Source organism: Tympanuchus pallidicinctus, unplaced genomic scaffold (genome assembly GCF_026119805.1).
Source record: "Tympanuchus pallidicinctus isolate F22 unplaced genomic scaffold, pur_lepc_1.0 scaffold3, whole genome shotgun sequence".
Classification (NCBI taxonomy): domain Eukaryota; kingdom Metazoa; phylum Chordata; class Aves; order Galliformes; family Phasianidae; genus Tympanuchus; species Tympanuchus pallidicinctus.
Window position 1 is genome coordinate 35,231,920 of NW_026294747.1, and position 16,106 is coordinate 35,248,025.

At 42.6% G+C, this 16,106-nt stretch overlaps 1 protein-coding gene across 4 annotated transcripts; it reads right to left on the bottom strand.

Annotated features, from left to right (window-relative positions):
• Nucleotides 1-291: 291 nt before the first annotated feature.
• On the bottom strand, nucleotides 292-13,426 carry LOC128087363 (translation initiation factor IF-2-like). 4 transcript variants are annotated; one of them, XM_052696854.1, is made up of 4 exons: nucleotides 13,302-13,426; nucleotides 6,356-6,495; nucleotides 4,519-4,936; nucleotides 292-2,260 (listed from the first exon to the last, which is right to left on the bottom strand). In XM_052696854.1, exons 3-4 carry the CDS (start codon nucleotides 4,575-4,577, stop codon nucleotides 1,276-1,278), a joined length of 1,044 nt encoding a protein of 347 aa, XP_052552814.1. In that variant the 5' UTR covers nucleotides 4,578-4,936; nucleotides 6,356-6,495; nucleotides 13,302-13,426; the 3' UTR covers nucleotides 292-1,275. The 4 variants fall into 4 exon arrangements, with proteins under 4 accessions (XP_052552814.1, XP_052552816.1, XP_052552815.1 ...); XM_052696856.1 differs by lacking the exons at nucleotides 6,356-6,495; nucleotides 13,302-13,426 and adding an exon at nucleotides 5,738-5,911 and having other exon boundaries at nucleotides 4,519-4,583; nucleotides 4,832-4,936; XM_052696855.1 differs by lacking the exons at nucleotides 6,356-6,495; nucleotides 13,302-13,426 and adding an exon at nucleotides 5,738-5,911 and having other exon boundaries at nucleotides 4,519-4,739; nucleotides 4,832-4,936.
• Between the last annotated feature and the right edge of the window lie 2,680 nt (nucleotides 13,427-16,106).

Consider the following 16,106-nt stretch of genomic DNA (forward strand, 5'->3'; position numbering starts at 1 on the left):
TGAAGGGCTTGTATTAGCAGGGTGCTGGCAGAAGCACCCAGACCTGATGCACTGAGTCCTAACACAGGAGGGGAGGTCACCATCACAAAATATTGTTTAGGGGAATGCTACATGCAAAGGGCATCCTCTGGAAAGGAGAGCTCCTTTGACACAGACCCACAGTGACCTTCCCTCCTCCCATAGCTCTGGGGACAGGCATGTGTTAGATGTACACCACTGTCACACTGCCCCTGCTGGGGCCTCACGCTCTAAGGAAATTGAGATACTGATGGGATTTTTACATTTCTTAAATCCAGGCACTTGAAAGTATGTTTATTTTATACAAAACATGCAGAGAAAACAACTTGGAAGTGATAAATCCAGTGCTTGCTTTGGTCTTGCTGGCTGTGGAAGGCTCAGGATTCACAGCAATTTAGTAAGACTGTTACTGTGCCATTATACTGATGAGCATAAACAAGAAAGAAAATACACATTTTCTTTTGTTGTTAGTACCAATTCAGCACAAGCACTGATAGAACGAAATTGCTAAAGATTCAGTAATCTGTGAGTTAGGAATTAAAAATTATTTCAGTCACAATTTTCAGTCATCCAGAAAGTTCCTATACAAAAAGCAAAGACGATTTCGTGATCCTAAACCACATTCAGAGATGAAAGTTGTACTCATCTAGTACAACTCCACAGTGTGGACACAGGTATAATGTAAAAATGATTCTATCTGAAAAGTTTCTTTTCTGTAAGAACACCTTCTAGGGGTTCAACATATCTTTATGCATCTGTAGATGGACCCAAGTGTAAGGCCAAATTGAGGTAGTTGTGAGATGCTGTGAGTTGGTGCACTGCACATCTATGACAAAACTAATGGCTCAGGGAGAGAACTTCCTGCTCTGGAGGTACAGTTATACAAATGCAAGGCATACGTATGATCTCAACTCTCAACGTCTTGCCTGTTATGCAACTGGGAATTTATCCAGTATGCGTGCACATCGCATGTATGCATGCTTGGGTAAAAACACCTCACAGCTGGCATAAGTTGAAATAAAACAATTTTTTTTTATTTTATTTTTCTCTTTACCAGCGATACTTCACAGTATTAAGGAAGCTTCTGGCAAAAGGACAACTTGTAAAAATCAGGAAGATTGGAAAAGGTACACCAGGAAACAACGCTCCATTTTATGTCAGTGGTGACGTTCTCAGTGAGATCTACAACCGCAGAGCTCATAACCGATTTTTGTAGCCAAGAGATATGCAATATTTCAGTGCTCAAATAAAACGTCGTTATGAAAGCTGTAACTTTTTACAGGGTTTGCAAAAGCGAATAGGAACGGCGCTGTCCCAGCCCGCAGCACCGCCGAGCCGGGAACCGCATGGCAGCGCTGCCTCCGAGCGGCCCCCGCCCCGCGCTGCCGGTCCCGCAGCTGCGGGACGGGGAAAGCAGCGATGCGCGAGAACTCCTCTACTTGCCTCCGCGGCCACGAGCAGCTCGGCATCGCTACTAACCAGCGGGACTTTAACACCCGAGGTGTCACCGCGGCGCCTACATTCCGGCGGCTCCCTCCCGGAGGGGCAGGGACGGACATTTTCTCGCCCCCGCTGCCGCCCTGCTCTGCCGGGGGAACGGACGTACATCCACCAGACCGAAAGAACTCCCCCGTCAGCCCCCGAGCCGCCAGCCCGACGCAGCGCCCGCCTTCGCTCCGCAGCCCCCGGCGGCAACCCGGGTCCCGCGGGGTCAGTGCCCACTCCGGCCCGCCGGCTGCAGAGCTGCGCGAGGCAGGCGGGCGGCCTGACTGCGGCGCCCCCTGGCGGCAGCGGCGGCATGGGAGCGCCGGGCGGACCCAGGCGAGGAGGGGATCGCGGCGTGCTGCTGCCGCGCACCCCAGGGCATCGCCGTCCCTCCGTGCGGGAGGAAAAGGATTCACAGCCAGCCTGAGGAGCGGCCCCCCCGCCGGCTGCGCGCTGCCTCCGCCTGGCAGCGTGCGTGGTCCGTATCGATAAGGCTTGGTTAAAGCTTAACCCGGGCAGGCCGAGGGGCGAGCGCCGGCGGCAGGCAGGAAGCGTCTCGCAGCAGTACCCCGCCGGGAGCTGCGCCTGGGGCAGAACCGCCTTCGCCTCGTCCTCGGGGTCCGTTTCACTCCCCTCCAAATGGCGGCGTGGCGCTGCACGTTTGCCGTCCGACCCGGCTTTCTCTCGCGTTCTGCTGCACCCGCCTCGCAGCGGGCCTCCCGGCGCCCAGGCAGGGCGCACCGACCGCGCGGTGCTGCTGGGGGATCGGAGGTGGGGGTCTCCGTTACACCAGAGCTGAGCATCTGTACACTACCCGACTGCCCTGTATCGCATAGGTCCGCCTGTCCTGTCTTACTCTCGATTTTATGGTCCTTCACTTCTAAGCGTTCAGAGTAGGATACAAGCTCCTGCAAACTGTTTTGGTTTTGCAGCAGTAGGGAATGCAGAAGGGAAGTTTTCCATCTCCTCTTTAACATAACCTTCCCAGATCCCACACTTGGTCCTGCTGTGAGCTCTGAAAACAGCCATCAGCCACACAGTTCAACACACGTATGTTTTACCCTTACACAAGCATGTTCCAGAGCCTTTGCAAAAACCCTTGTAGAAGAGAAACTTCTAAACTGAACTTTTAAAGAACACAAAGGTATAGCAAACAATAGGAAAAAAAGTACAAGTAGGGAATATCACACTTGTAAGTTCAAGCCTATTAAATTACTTTTTGGTTCATGATGAAACCTGGGTGATTTTGTACTAAAAAAATATTATGGGCTAAGGTCAGAGGTTTTACGTCGGGGTGAATATAATCTACAGTTTCTCGAAAGGAGAAGGTGAACATCACCCCAACCTCTGCAAGCAAGGCTCTGCAGACTGTAGAGGTCAGAATCCCAGCTGTAAGGCCAGGCCCAAAAGTCTACAGGTGAGGATGCAGATTCTAGGGAGGGCATTTAAGGTAAGGTGACAAATACCGACATGGGTCCCTGTAGCTGCTATATAGGTAATCCTATCTGAACTTAACAACTGTACTAAAAAAATAAGAATAATAATAATCGAGCCTTGCAGGTTACTTCTGCTTATGCAACTTGAAAACAAAATCTATCAGTTGAGCCAGATCCTTGGCACAGCTCCAGCAGCTCAATACAGCTCCAGAGCCAGCAGCTTAACTGCCCCAGCCATAAACGTGTTTCCATCACCAGGAACAACTCAGCAGGGCACAGACCCACTGAAACAGCCCACACTTGTCCATTTCTCAGCTCTGATGCCCAGAACAAATGGCACAGGGTGTATGTACCCATTCTGCTGTGGGTCTGCCTCAGGAGCACCCCAGAGCTAAGGGTCATGAAGTAATTCTCCAAACTGCAGAATGACACAAAACTCGCAACCCTTCAAACAAAACAACAACAACAACAACAAACAAAAACACAACTCTCTTTGATTTTAAAGTCATCTTTGGATGAGGAAGGATCAGCTCAGCAATAAGAAACTATTACTTTTCATGCCAACCAATAGGATTCAGTATTTTTACTTTTCTTTGGTCTCCAGTGAATCAGCCCAGGTACTGTTTTTTTTTGACTTCCTGTTGCTTACTTTATGCAATCTTGCTCTCAAGCTTCTGGTGAGAAAATGATGAAGTTTGACGCAGTAATAAAAAAGTCAACATTTTACAATGCTGAGAACTATTTATAGCAACATCAACAGGTTGTAATCCATTGACAGTCATACGTTTGATTTATTAGCTTGGGCTAAATGTGGGGTGCCCTGGGACACATGCATCTTTGGACAGCAATAGCTCTGGAAGCAGCAGCTATCCGAGGCAATGGGTTGAATATGAAGACCTGAGCAAGAAGTAACCCTATATGATTTTCCCAGACAGATGAGAATGCGTTAAGAGCAAAGGAACTACCTCCTTCGGGGAAAAAAAGCCCAAACAAGACAGAACAAAAACCCAACCTTCTGTCTAGCAGTTGCCTGGAGCAAAGGCACAGAATTTTTTTTGTGTGTGTTCCTGTTGCCTAGAGTCATGTGGAACCTTTGCCCTTTTAGAATTAGCTACAAATCTTGGGCCTGACTGGATATTGCACTTTGTGAGAAAGAACAAGAAAGAAAAGAGGGAAATAGTCATTGAATGGATCCGAGAGCCAAGCACAGGATTTAAGAAAAATGAATTGCTTACTGCCTATTTACGTGGACTACAGAGAAAGGGATGGAGTTGGTATTATCCCTTTGTCCTTCCAATAGATGTGCTAATTCAAAGACTCAAATAATTATTTCTTAAAAAAAAAAAAAAAGAAAAAACATTATTCACAAATTTTACAACAATCAGATGTTTAGTTGGAGCAACTCTCAGTGTACATCTAAGAGACAGGCAGTGCCAGTTACCAGGAAAAGGGAACACTGCACCTCAAACTAAGCTAGCTAGCTTGCTGCTGCAATGAAGCGGCCTACAGAGAGCAGTTTATAATTACTTGAAGTGAACTAGGTAACGCACCACAAAATCTAGAAATAGCATAAACTTACTGGGTTTCCTTAGGAAAATGAAATAGCAGCAAAGATTTTCCAAACGCAGGCTCTTCCATGTTTAACTGAGAAAAGAACAAAGACACCTGAAAGAGATGCTGATTTTAAACGGTTTACAGCTGCTTCACTGGTGTAAGTGATGATGATGCCCCCTGTTCTTGCAGGTGCATGAAACCCTGTTTGCAAAGATTTTTGTTGGTACCATGTTTTGAATGGCAAAGCTGTAACAAAGATGAAAATATGACAACCAAAAAATTAGAAGGCAGCAGAGATTCCTGACTGAAAGTACTCTTTTGATAATTTCAGAACTCACCTTCTGATTTGCTCTATCTCCTTATCTCTCTGTGTGAACTTTGTCTCATGGAAAGATAATAAAAAGGTTGTGCAAATGGTTCAGTTGAGTCTCTCTTCTGACAGTCTGCAAGGAAAGTGAGTGGTATATAAATATTAACTATACAGGGAGAAATTCACCTTGTTTGTCAAAGCCCAACTTTAAAAACATAGAATAAAAAATATAGAATATTCTACAAGATACTCTGTGCTAGATTTATAACATCTGTTAGCAATTTCCTTTACAGTTTTCTCTTCTTTTTAATATTTATTTACATCTTTGAACACATCAGTTTCTTAGAATTCCCAGTTCTGGAATAATTCAGAATTTAGATTATTACAAGAAAAAAAAATTGCTGTATTACTTAAAGTGCATTCTTATCAATCAGAAACACAACTGAGCACTGGACTGTCATATCCAGTTTTACAGCAGTAGCGTACATCAAAAGTTAGCTTGCTCTGATGTTATAAAGACTTTTCAAGAGAGACAGAAGTCAGAGTTCATTGCAATATTTATAGTATTTAAGAATGCTTTCAAGTATCTTGTAATGGCAGATGCCATCAAGTACTGTCATAAGTGGTTTTCTTATTCTAAACATTATGGTGCATTATGGTACGTTTCAAGCAAGGCACACATTATCATGTTGGGAAAAACAAAGATCATATCTGTATTACTTTATGAATTCTGTTTGGATTCTGCTAATGACACACTGTATTTTGCTTTTTGCTTTGAATACAGCTCTCTTGTGTTTTTAGCCATCAATTTGGTAGTCTAAGGTATGATGGATTTAATAGCCCACGTCTAAGAAAATCCAACACAAGTATCGAAGGTACACAGAATGGTGTTACTTTGGGGTGGAAAGCAGATTTTTTTTACAATAGGACTAACCTTTGAAAGGCTTGGACAAGAAGTCCATGAAATGAGATTCCTGCTCTTGCAAAGGTTGGCCACTTTATCCTCCCACCTCTGTTATTCAGCCTGTCCCCAGGAGTGTTTTCTCCTCTCCCAGGGTGTGCTCTTGTGCCATTCTGCCTCAGCAAATGGGGAGATGCTACAGGCTATCCTGCCTTGGGTTAGAGCATCAAGAGAGAACTGGAGGACTGCTAGGAGTGCTGGGAGATCAGCTGTAGGATCTAATCAAACTGTGCTGTACAGTACCACGACTCCAGAAGGATCCCAGATGTAGAGCAAACAGCTGGCATGACACGGTACAGACATCGAAGAGTTACCAATCTTTAAGTGATAGGATCAAACGTAACACAATGAGCCTTCCTAGAATGAGATCAAGCCACAGTCTAACAAAGAATTCCAAATATGACCAGACTTAAAGTTTCACTCCTGTTTCTCCAAGCCAGAAAGCTCCACTCCCTTGGGAATTATGGTGGATCAACACTATGTGCACAAGGCTCCCAGCACTCCAAGAAGCTTGTACCTTCTTTTAGACGAGACATTTCGGTATGCTTTTCGGTATGACATTTCGGTCCCACTCACTGTCTCTGGCCTTACCTTTGCTGCCAGACTTGATCCCTTCAAACGGCTGTTCTTAATCATCCAGTCATAAACATCCCTTTTAACACATAGTCACAGCTACCAACTTGTTTTTCTTCTTCCAGAGTGGCTGTGGTCACTGATTATCCAAAGTTAAACTGTAATTGGCAAGTAACAAGTGATTTCACAGCTGTTTAAAAATATCCAAGATAATACAGTCAGAACTTAGGGGGCATGTAGAAGAAAATAGTTTAAATAGGTTAGAAAGTAGGTCATTCTTCTGTTATTATTATTATTTCTTCTTTTTCCTCTGCAATTTAATGTAACATGTAGGGATTTTCCTTTTGTGAGTCTTAATCTGCACTTCTCACCCTTGTCATAAAAACCAAAGAAACTGCACTGGGAACTTCTGACACGCTCTTAGTTCAAGCCTATGGTCCAAATTCCATCTGGAGCACTGTCAGTATGAGTTCCACTGGAAAGATTTCCTTGTTTTTCTTTTTGTTTGAATGCTTTCACGTAGAACTATATATATTTTTTTAACTAGAAAACATCTATATAAACAAGCCAAGTACACTTAAAAATGTTATTTAAAATGAATAAATGAAAAGTAAGTCTCCACGTGGTGTGCCTTGATAGGCTGCTTGAGTCACTCTGCCTACGTGGAAGGTCTGAATTAACAGCACCCCGGCTCACTGTTCCCACCCCAGCTGCCCTAGCACAGTGCTCCCACAGCCTCTGAGCTCAGCAGTCTGCCCCTTTGCCTGTCAACAGCATTTCTGTAAAGAGTGCTGTTGAATAAATACGTACCTGTAGAGAGCATGAGACTACAATTCCATGTGAATCTTCTTAAAAAGTCAATCATTATCTAAGGTATTGAGAATTTGAGGAATTCTGCATTATAAATACTCAGATGTTTACAGTACATATATGGCTGACCTGTAGACAAATCCAGCACCCAGAAGACTTCAACATATAGAGAGAAATATAAACAGGGAATGTTTAATTCTGTCTTAGTGAATTATGTACCAGGCACAGAGACTGGATTGTTAGGATTATATCTGAAAAGTCAAGTGTTCAAATCCCATAGCATTCTTGAATGTTCTAAGCAAAGGACGGGCTGAACAAAAGAAATGCCGGGTTCTGGAGGCAAACTAAATCTTTACATTGCTGGTAGTCTACAGTTTTTAGTTATTGTCTGTAGTTATTCCTGAATTGTATCATGCTAGGAATAGCTTCTTCAGGTGCTTCTCAAGGGCCGTGGGTGTTTGAGCAAAATTGTAAGGATTATTGAAAGAGTGGCTTCCAGCAAGTAATACTTCAGTACAGAAACATAGATTTCATTCAGAGGAAACTATTTTTTAGATGTGTCATCACAGACAAACCAGACTTTGGTTGGCATAAGCTAGTTATTAATGGCTTTCTGATGTTAGGCATGGTATAGGTCTGAATGTGATTAAGTTAGCAGGAATTCTGCCACCTTTCAGTGACAGTGACGTTGAGCCCTGAACTGGAAAACAGGAACATCTTTAACAAGGGAGTAGCTGTTCTGGATAATTCAGCTAAAACATTAGAAAATTTCAGAGTAAATGGAAAGAGCTGACCTCAGCATTAGTGATTAAAAAGAACTATTGTTGTTAAAACCTAATTATTATGCAAAGAATGGGAAGCTCAAAAAATCCTTATTTTGCATTTACCACTATCAGCTTTTTGAGTACCTTACTTCTAGATGGTGGCATGATTAACATCTGACTATGAAGGCAGATCTAATCCCTGGCAGTACTGCATTAGATGTTAGTAGCACTATCAGCCATAGTAGAATACTAAACCTAGTTTTCAGCACATTAATACAGGAATAATTTGTTACTCAACGATTATTTTGAAACATATTGATTTTTCAGCCTACACATGTTTTTACTTGTTTGTGATCTTATCTTATTCCCATTTCAGAGCCACACAATTCACGCGAAGACATAAAATGCAAAATTCTCCACCCAGCTTGGCTTCAAACAAACAAATGCAACTCCATACAAACAAAGAAAGCTGTATCTAAGCATTATTTGCCTGTGTTCTTAATAATTCAGTACTCTGTGAAAGAAAGCAAGTTGGGTAACAAGCTGTTTTGACTTCATATCCAGTACACTTTCAGGTTTCCCTAGTCTGTAAGGCCAACAATCCAGTCTAAAGATGCCACAAAACTCCAGCATACTTAAGGCAAGGCAGTGGGGCAGTGCCATGCTTTTTTTTTTTTTCAATCTTTGTTGCCATACTTAGGAAAAACATAAAAGTTTTGCTACAGATAAAAACAAAGACAAGTCTGAGACATTACCTAAATCTTTTGTGCCTATTCTATATGACTTGGAGGAAGGAAGCTGGGGTTGTAGCTGGTTAGATTTTCATTTTCTGCTGAAACAAGCTCAGAGCTGGAAGCATTTCATTGGAAACACCCTGCTTTGATGAGCTTTTGGCAGTCAATGCCTAAGCAAGGCTCTGTGGAACAGGGCACTGCATTGATCTGGGCTCCCATCTCCAACCTGCAGGCAAATGGTTTGTGGGGACTCAGCTTCCAACTCATCCATCTCGATAGTGGCTGACATCACTTCCTCAAAGAACAAGTGGTGACTTCCCCAGGAAAAGCTCAAGCCCTACGATTGTGGGCACCTCCATATTGCTATTGCTCTTGCTGTCATGTAGGAAAGGGGATCAGCTTTGTAGAGGGCTTTCCTGGGCTATTAAACTCGCAGCTTGAAAGCAAGCCTCCTCCAGACCCTGACATCTCCTCCTGAGAGTCAGCAAGCTTCAACCACTGCCCTGTCAATGACTGCACTTCCTAGGGAAGCAAAACTCTGCTCGATTCCTTGTGCAGCTTCAATTGGGAAGGACTTGTTTGCCCCTCTCAGCACCAGGGAGGACAGGACCTGGCATTTCAAATAACTTTTGTTTATCCCCAGCAGGACTTGATGCTTCTTGCCCAAGTTATGCAAGGTTGTTGTACCCTATTTGTGACAGAACTACTTGGCAAGATCTACCATTGTCTTCCTTTACAGGCTGGGCTACTCTTTTAGTCCCGACTGACTGGAAAGTGTTTGCCAGTTTGTATGTGCTTTATTTTACTTTCCTCTGCCCAGATCTGGAGAGTGGATGCCTATAAATATCTGCTTTAGGGGTACTTGGGGAACTACTCTTTTCTCCAGGGACTAGATTGTATTTTCAAGTCCTATCTTGCCATGGAAACAGACGGCTAATGAAGAATCTGAATTGGATTTTTCTGCATCCATACATCCATGTCTTCGTCATTCATTCAACCAGGTGACAAATCCTCACTACAAAAAAGAGGTTACAGTAAAAGTAGGACCCCAAAAGCAGAGGTCTCCCAGGTTAATAGAAATAAGAGATCTGTGATATTTTTTCCAAATCAAAACAATATCAAAATAGTGCAGTGGTGCCTTCCAAATGTGATGAGGAAATTTTCAAGTCTTACCACAAGAAGCTTTACAATCAAATCTGAATGCATTTCAGACTTGCCTATGAATTAAAAATTGGATACTAAAACACGGACCAGAATATACAACTAAATTCTGAATCAATCTTTGCAACTAAATTTCAGACATTATAGAATGATTTTGAAGATGTTATGCAAAGCAATGGAATGTGCATTTTAAAGTGAGCTTTACCTTGTCCAGATTTTGCACAAATTGTTTGGAAATATACACTCCTGCAATTTTTTATTGCACCTTAACATGTTAAAGTACACAATAAAGCTGTTTGAAATTACAGGCTATGAACCTACAAAGAAACAGCATCATTAACTTTCACAGAACTACCAGCATGCTATTAGCTGCTGATAATTACCAAGGATTAATCAATGTAAGTTTTATTAATATTATATAAATAATAAATATAATAATAAACATTAATAAATAATTATATATTATATAAAGGCCATTGCTGAACGAAGACAAAGCTATGTTGACATTAACAATAAATGTTCAGATTTTTCAGGATGCTTTTGAAATTGTCATGAACTGCTGAACATACAAATCAATCAAAACAATCAGTCAAAACGTTGACAGTTTTGAGAAAGACCACACTGCAATGCATACAGCTCCCACAACTGATGTAAAAGATTTGCCATAGAGCATCTCTATAACTTATACTCTTGATCAGAACAGGAGACAGAGCGTTCCCAAAAGATCCACGATGTGTTTAACAGCCTGCAGTGAAGACTGAAGAGAGATTTTAGAAACCTCATGTTGTCCAAGCAGAGCACGCAGTTTCTATCAGCTGCAGTAAACCTTGTACATCTTGTATATTTTAAAGATGACTTAAAGGAAGTTAATCTATAATAGTAGTTTACAACACTGTCATTCCTGGATAATACTAATTGCTTGGTAATGCTAATATATGTCAGCTAGCTAGAGAATGTTGTGGGGACCAGAGAGAAAGCCAATAGAGAAAACAATTGTCTTATCTTTTGCTTTACTTACCTCTTTTCCATCTTCTGTGTGAAAGAATAGTGGCAGAATGTCATTTCTTCTCCTCGTTACTCTGTAAAAATACTAATTTATGTCTGACTCTCATTGAGCACAGTTTGCACTTCTCTGATGATGCTGGCCCAGTAAAAGTGCGATGGGAGCATTGTGGCAGAAGGTGGGGGAAAATATCTGTAGGACTATCTAAGTGAAAATGTTTGAAAGTTGAGGGCACACGTTGAGTTCACAAAAGGAAATGCTGGTTTCTGTTGCAATGTTGGTTACACAATCACGTAAGGTTTTATTTTTAAAAGCAAGTAAAAAATTACAGTGCATCAACTCCTCAACTGGTGTAAATCAGCGTGGTTTTATTGACTTTGATGGGGCTATGTCGATTTATACCAGATGAGGATTTGGCCCACTGTATGGAGATATTTTTATTTCTCTTCTCACCCTATCAGTTAAGGAAAGGGTAATAATCAGAAAGCTGGAAGCAATTACGTGTGTGTGAGGAGGGGGTAGTTTCATAATAGCTAACTTGATATTATTTCCTGTAAAATGCATCAGGAGAATAGAGCCTGGAGCCTGCTGACCAGTTTGTTTTGTAAAGAAATATTTGTTCAAATCTGTTTATAATAATTTGTCAGCGATGGACAGGCTGAGCTCAAGCTCTTGCCTTCCACCAGCGGCAGTGGCGGCAGCACTGCAGCTTGCAGGGCAGTGAGGGGCAGCTGAGAACAGACCAGGCAAAATTTGGGTTTCATTCGCACCCGTGTAAATCCAGAGGGATCCTACGCAGATCGGTGGAAATACTCGCTATTTACAACAGCATGCCTAAAAACAAAATTTGGCAGAGATTTCAAGTAAGCATTTATAAGCTGTTTCTGGCAGCAAATAAGAATGGGGGAGGGGAAGATTATTCATTGCAGATGCTTTGCAAGATTAGCAGAGGCTTTCTGGTGACAATAATGTCTGCTAACATAGTTACTTGTGGAAAATGCTTTTTAAAATGCGATTCAAGTGAGTTTTCTGGTATGCCTTAATTTCTGAAGCATTTAATGGCAAAAAGCACTAACCAAGAGCTGGAGCTCAGTGACCTAAATCATCCCTCTTTATGCCGGCTGGGCAGATTGGCCCCCAGCTGCGGTACCAGGAGGGTAATATATTCTGTGGAGGAGAAAATTTCTAGGGAACCATTTTGGATAAATGCATTTTGTAAGGGTTAGTTTTAATTACGGTAAAGCAACCTCTCATGGACAGCAGAGATGAAGGGAAACTAAAGCACAACTGAAATGGAAAGCTGTATCAAAGTATTTTAAATAAAATATTTAGAATACATGTAAATACAGTGCAGATTATTCTGTAAAACAACCTGAATAATTTAGTACCTATGCCAATGCTGTTAACACTAAGGAATTCCAACTAGCTGTTGGAATGGAGCTAATTCATCTGTTATCTTACTGCTCGGGAGGATTTAAACATTTTTTGCATATCTTTAACTTACAAACGTCATGAAACTACAGGCCCTACACCACATAGCCTGCAGCCTCCACCTAGGCAGCCACTGCCATGGTGCACTGGCCCTCCATGCCAACTGCTTCCCACAACAGTGAAAAACAGCTCTATGGGGAAGGGCTGGTTTGGTTTATTTTGGGATCCCCTTTGTGGTAGCTTCAGTAAAACCTCCCTATATAGCCAATATACATAATGCACCGTTTCAGCTGGGGCAGATGACAGAGTGCTGTCACTACTCTTTCTGGTAGTAAATATAAATAACCCTTGGTATAAGCCACTAGCTTTTTCTTCCGTATGTTGTCAAAGTGCATCTTTTACTGGCTTCTTTAGTCAGCTCTCCAGTCACTCCTGGAAAGTTATGGGTTGTTCCTGCCCAGTATTTCATACCTATGTGCTGTCCTGCACTGGGAGAGACAACAGCAGGGTCATTATCGTCTTTTCTGGTTAGCACGGAGAACTGAAAAGCAAGTGCAGTATTGTAACCTGGACTGCCTCCTGACAGCAGTGAATTTCTGCTGTTACGTAGATTACGTAACGAATAGTTCTCTTTTTGTTTTGTTTTGTTTTGTTTTTAATTAATGCACCCAGATCCTTTTTGTTATTTAATATATTGCTCAAAGTTACAGACAGTTTTCCAAGAATCAATACCACAGAATCAATTCAGACTAAGAGTGTTTAGAAAGGATGAGAAAACTTAGAGCGTGACACAACAGTGAAACGAAGGTAGGCTTTTCTCATTGCTTTTCTGCTTAGCTTTCAGACCTTTACAGAGAAAAAAAAAGACAGAAAGATCATTTTCAATTCTGATGTTCTGAAGATGATGTCCCCGCTAGTTGTGATGCAGTCAGAGATTATGATTGAACTCAGCAATCCACAGAAGATTAAATCCTAAACCATAACCCTGTTTTCATTTAAAAAAAAAGAAAGAAAGAAAGAAAAAAAAAAAAGTATTAAGGGAACAAAATTGAATGACATACCTAAACCAGAGCAGTTCCAAATAAGGCACCTGTCAGATTTTTCCATGAGATGTAGGCAGTTTAAGATTTGCTATGACAGAATTTGAGACTGTTGCATTTCAGTTTTGTTCAGCTTCCAGGGTAAAGGTGGTCCAAAGCCTGAAGATGAATTTCAGGGATAAGCTAAGCAGTAGCCAGGAAAATGATTAATACTGCAGTAACTCCCAGTTCAGATGCGTCAGCTAATCTTCAACGTGAGAAAATGTGGCACAGGGTCATCGTTAATTTAAAGTGAAGCTTACGTGTATAAATGAATTGAGCTTGGTGTCCAGCTACACACAGGATTAGATATTAATGTAATATCTGATCTGCACACACTACTGGATTTAGTGCTTAGCACAGCATGAACTTCAGGCTGCAAGCACAGTTTCTCATAGGAAATATCTGTGGGTGTAGTGCATCATTGTTTGGTCTTGATCAGGGACTGAGATAATCCTATCACCAGACAGAGCTGAACTCGGCTCACAGATCACCAAGAGGAATCTCATGGGGCCCACTGGTCCCAGTGCTCATCATTCACTGCATTATTCACCTACTGTACGTGGGCATGGGAAGGAAGGGACCCAACTCTGCCCTGTACCAACTGCAGCTCCAGTCAGATAGATCTCGGGTAAAAACTGACAAATGGTGACAATTTCCTTCCACACACTCCAGCCTGATCTGAGAAGAAATATTAATCTTGGCTCTAGTATCTAAAGCAAAGCTCTGAGGTACATACTTGACAGTCCTCAGGCTTTTGTTTGTTTGTTTTTATTTGATATGTTTACACATATAGTTAATCAGTTTACCAACTGGAAATAAATCTGCATAAGCAGGAGTCAACCATCTCTTTTATGGTCACCGTGTTCCCATACATATTATAAAGAGTGGAGAAAAAAGGGCTGGAAGGGCTCTCTGAAGGCCATCTAATCCATTCTTTGTCCCAAGGCAGGTTGGAACAGCCCACATCAGATTGCTGGGATATGTTCACTCATATATCTTCACAGTTCCCAGCACACAGCCTGTACCTAACCCTGCTGCAAGGTTTTACAAAAGACTGAGCATGGTACTCACAGGGAAGAAATATAAAGGGAAACGGAAGTAACAGAATGACTTTTAAAATGCTACTATTCAGTTCGGCCCTTGATTTAGTATCAGATTAGTGGATTAAAAACGAAACAAAAAAAAACCACAAAAAACCCTCCACAAAAAATAAACTTAATTTGATTATTGTGAGTAGTCCTGAAATTTAAGAAGCTAGTGCAAGCCCATGGAGTCTGAGACAGGCTACAGTCTAATTACTTATTACAGGCTGGATTCTTTAATTACTGCAGATAAGAGCATTGGGTGAAAACTGTCACGATTCAGACTTCAGAAGCCACATCCTCCTTATTTTCTTGCCATCCCACTCAGCCATTGAGAGGGAGTGCTGAGAGTGCAGCAAGTGGAGGCAGATAACCACATCCCCAAACTGCTGTCATCCTCCAACAGCAGAATTTCCAGTGTGCCTTAACAAAGAGAAGCAGTGAAAATGAAGAGGATGTAAGTAACCTCACTGTTAACAGGTGCCTCCACAATCATTCGTCAGAGTTGTCGTGGGCTGACAGGCAAAATTTCCCTTGTTTTTTTTAGCAAAATTTTGCCATGTTGCCCCTTGAGAGATTTAAGATGAATCGCTCTGAAGGCATGAAGACAACACAACTTATAACATCTTGAGCCCTACGCAGGTGCTCTCACTAGGGAGCTGAGTGTCTGCAGAGCTCTGATGAAGCTCCTCTGCTGATGTCACCTTTGCTGAAAACAGTCAAAGATATCTCAATCATAGAAAGTTGCTGTCTTTTGCCAGGTGGCTGAGCTGAATTCACACATGTGAGGGCCATCTTCATTTACACCTGGGTGTCATTGCACAGGTCTGCCTTTATTACTTACTTAAAGCACCGGGCTGGTGCAGGGACATCTGCAAAGGGGGAGGAGGTGAGAGTTGGGTAATGCAAAGCTATCAGTGCTGAATCCAACAGTTTGACAGTGGTATCTCATACCCAGTTCCTTTCCAGAGCTTCTCATGCATAGCAGTGTGACCACTGAGAAAGTTTTGCTTACAGCAAAGCAGTGCATGCAGCAAGCAGAATAGCTTTATAACTCCTTTCACAGCTTTGATCTGAGGCTGCCTCTGGATTGGTGTAACTCCATCTCCCTTGGCCATCAGCCTTGCTACTGAGAGATGAGCGTGGGCTCCATCTTCTCTCAGTTGCAGCACCCCCCTTCTGGGTCTCCCTGCCCAGTTTTGTGCACCTCTGTGTCTGGCACCTATGCAAATTAATAAATCTGTATCTTATTTAGATGCATCCATAAATAAGACTTCCGAGAACACAGGCTGTAGGAGCGTGTTGAGTCCAGGGCTCTCAGAGAAAGCAGCTGTAAGTGCTGGGAGAGTGTATGACAGTGGGGAGGGGAAGGAGGACTTCTGGTCTGCCAGCCCAGAAAGAATGATTTTATGTGAAAAAACTCAAGAACCAAGTACTGGGCCATGAGTACAGCAGTGGAAGGGTGAAGTGGAAGGAGGGCTGTTCTTGGTGGCAGGACTGGCATTAGCAGTCATCCAATGCTGCTTCCACACTGGTCGCTGACAGGCCCTGAAGTGCTCTTAGCAGAGCCCTTCTTCTGCCAACCATCTCCTGCTCATCCCTCTGACCCACCTCTCTTTCCCTGGGGGATTCCCAGAGCCTTTACACTGCACTGCGGAGGACATGCGGGCTGCCTGCCCACTGTGCATCACCCTGGTCCTCT

Bases quoted from the DNA above. Each gene is read 5' to 3' on its own strand.
- LOC128087363 (XM_052696854.1), bottom strand. From the start codon at position 4,577: ATGGAAGAGCCTGCGTTTGGAAAATCTTTGCTGCTATTTCATTTTCCT. The intron at 2,261-4,518 runs GTAAGTTTATGC...CCGATCCCCCAG, and splicing joins CATTTTCCTAAGGAAACCCA to CAGCACCGCGCGGTCGGTGC.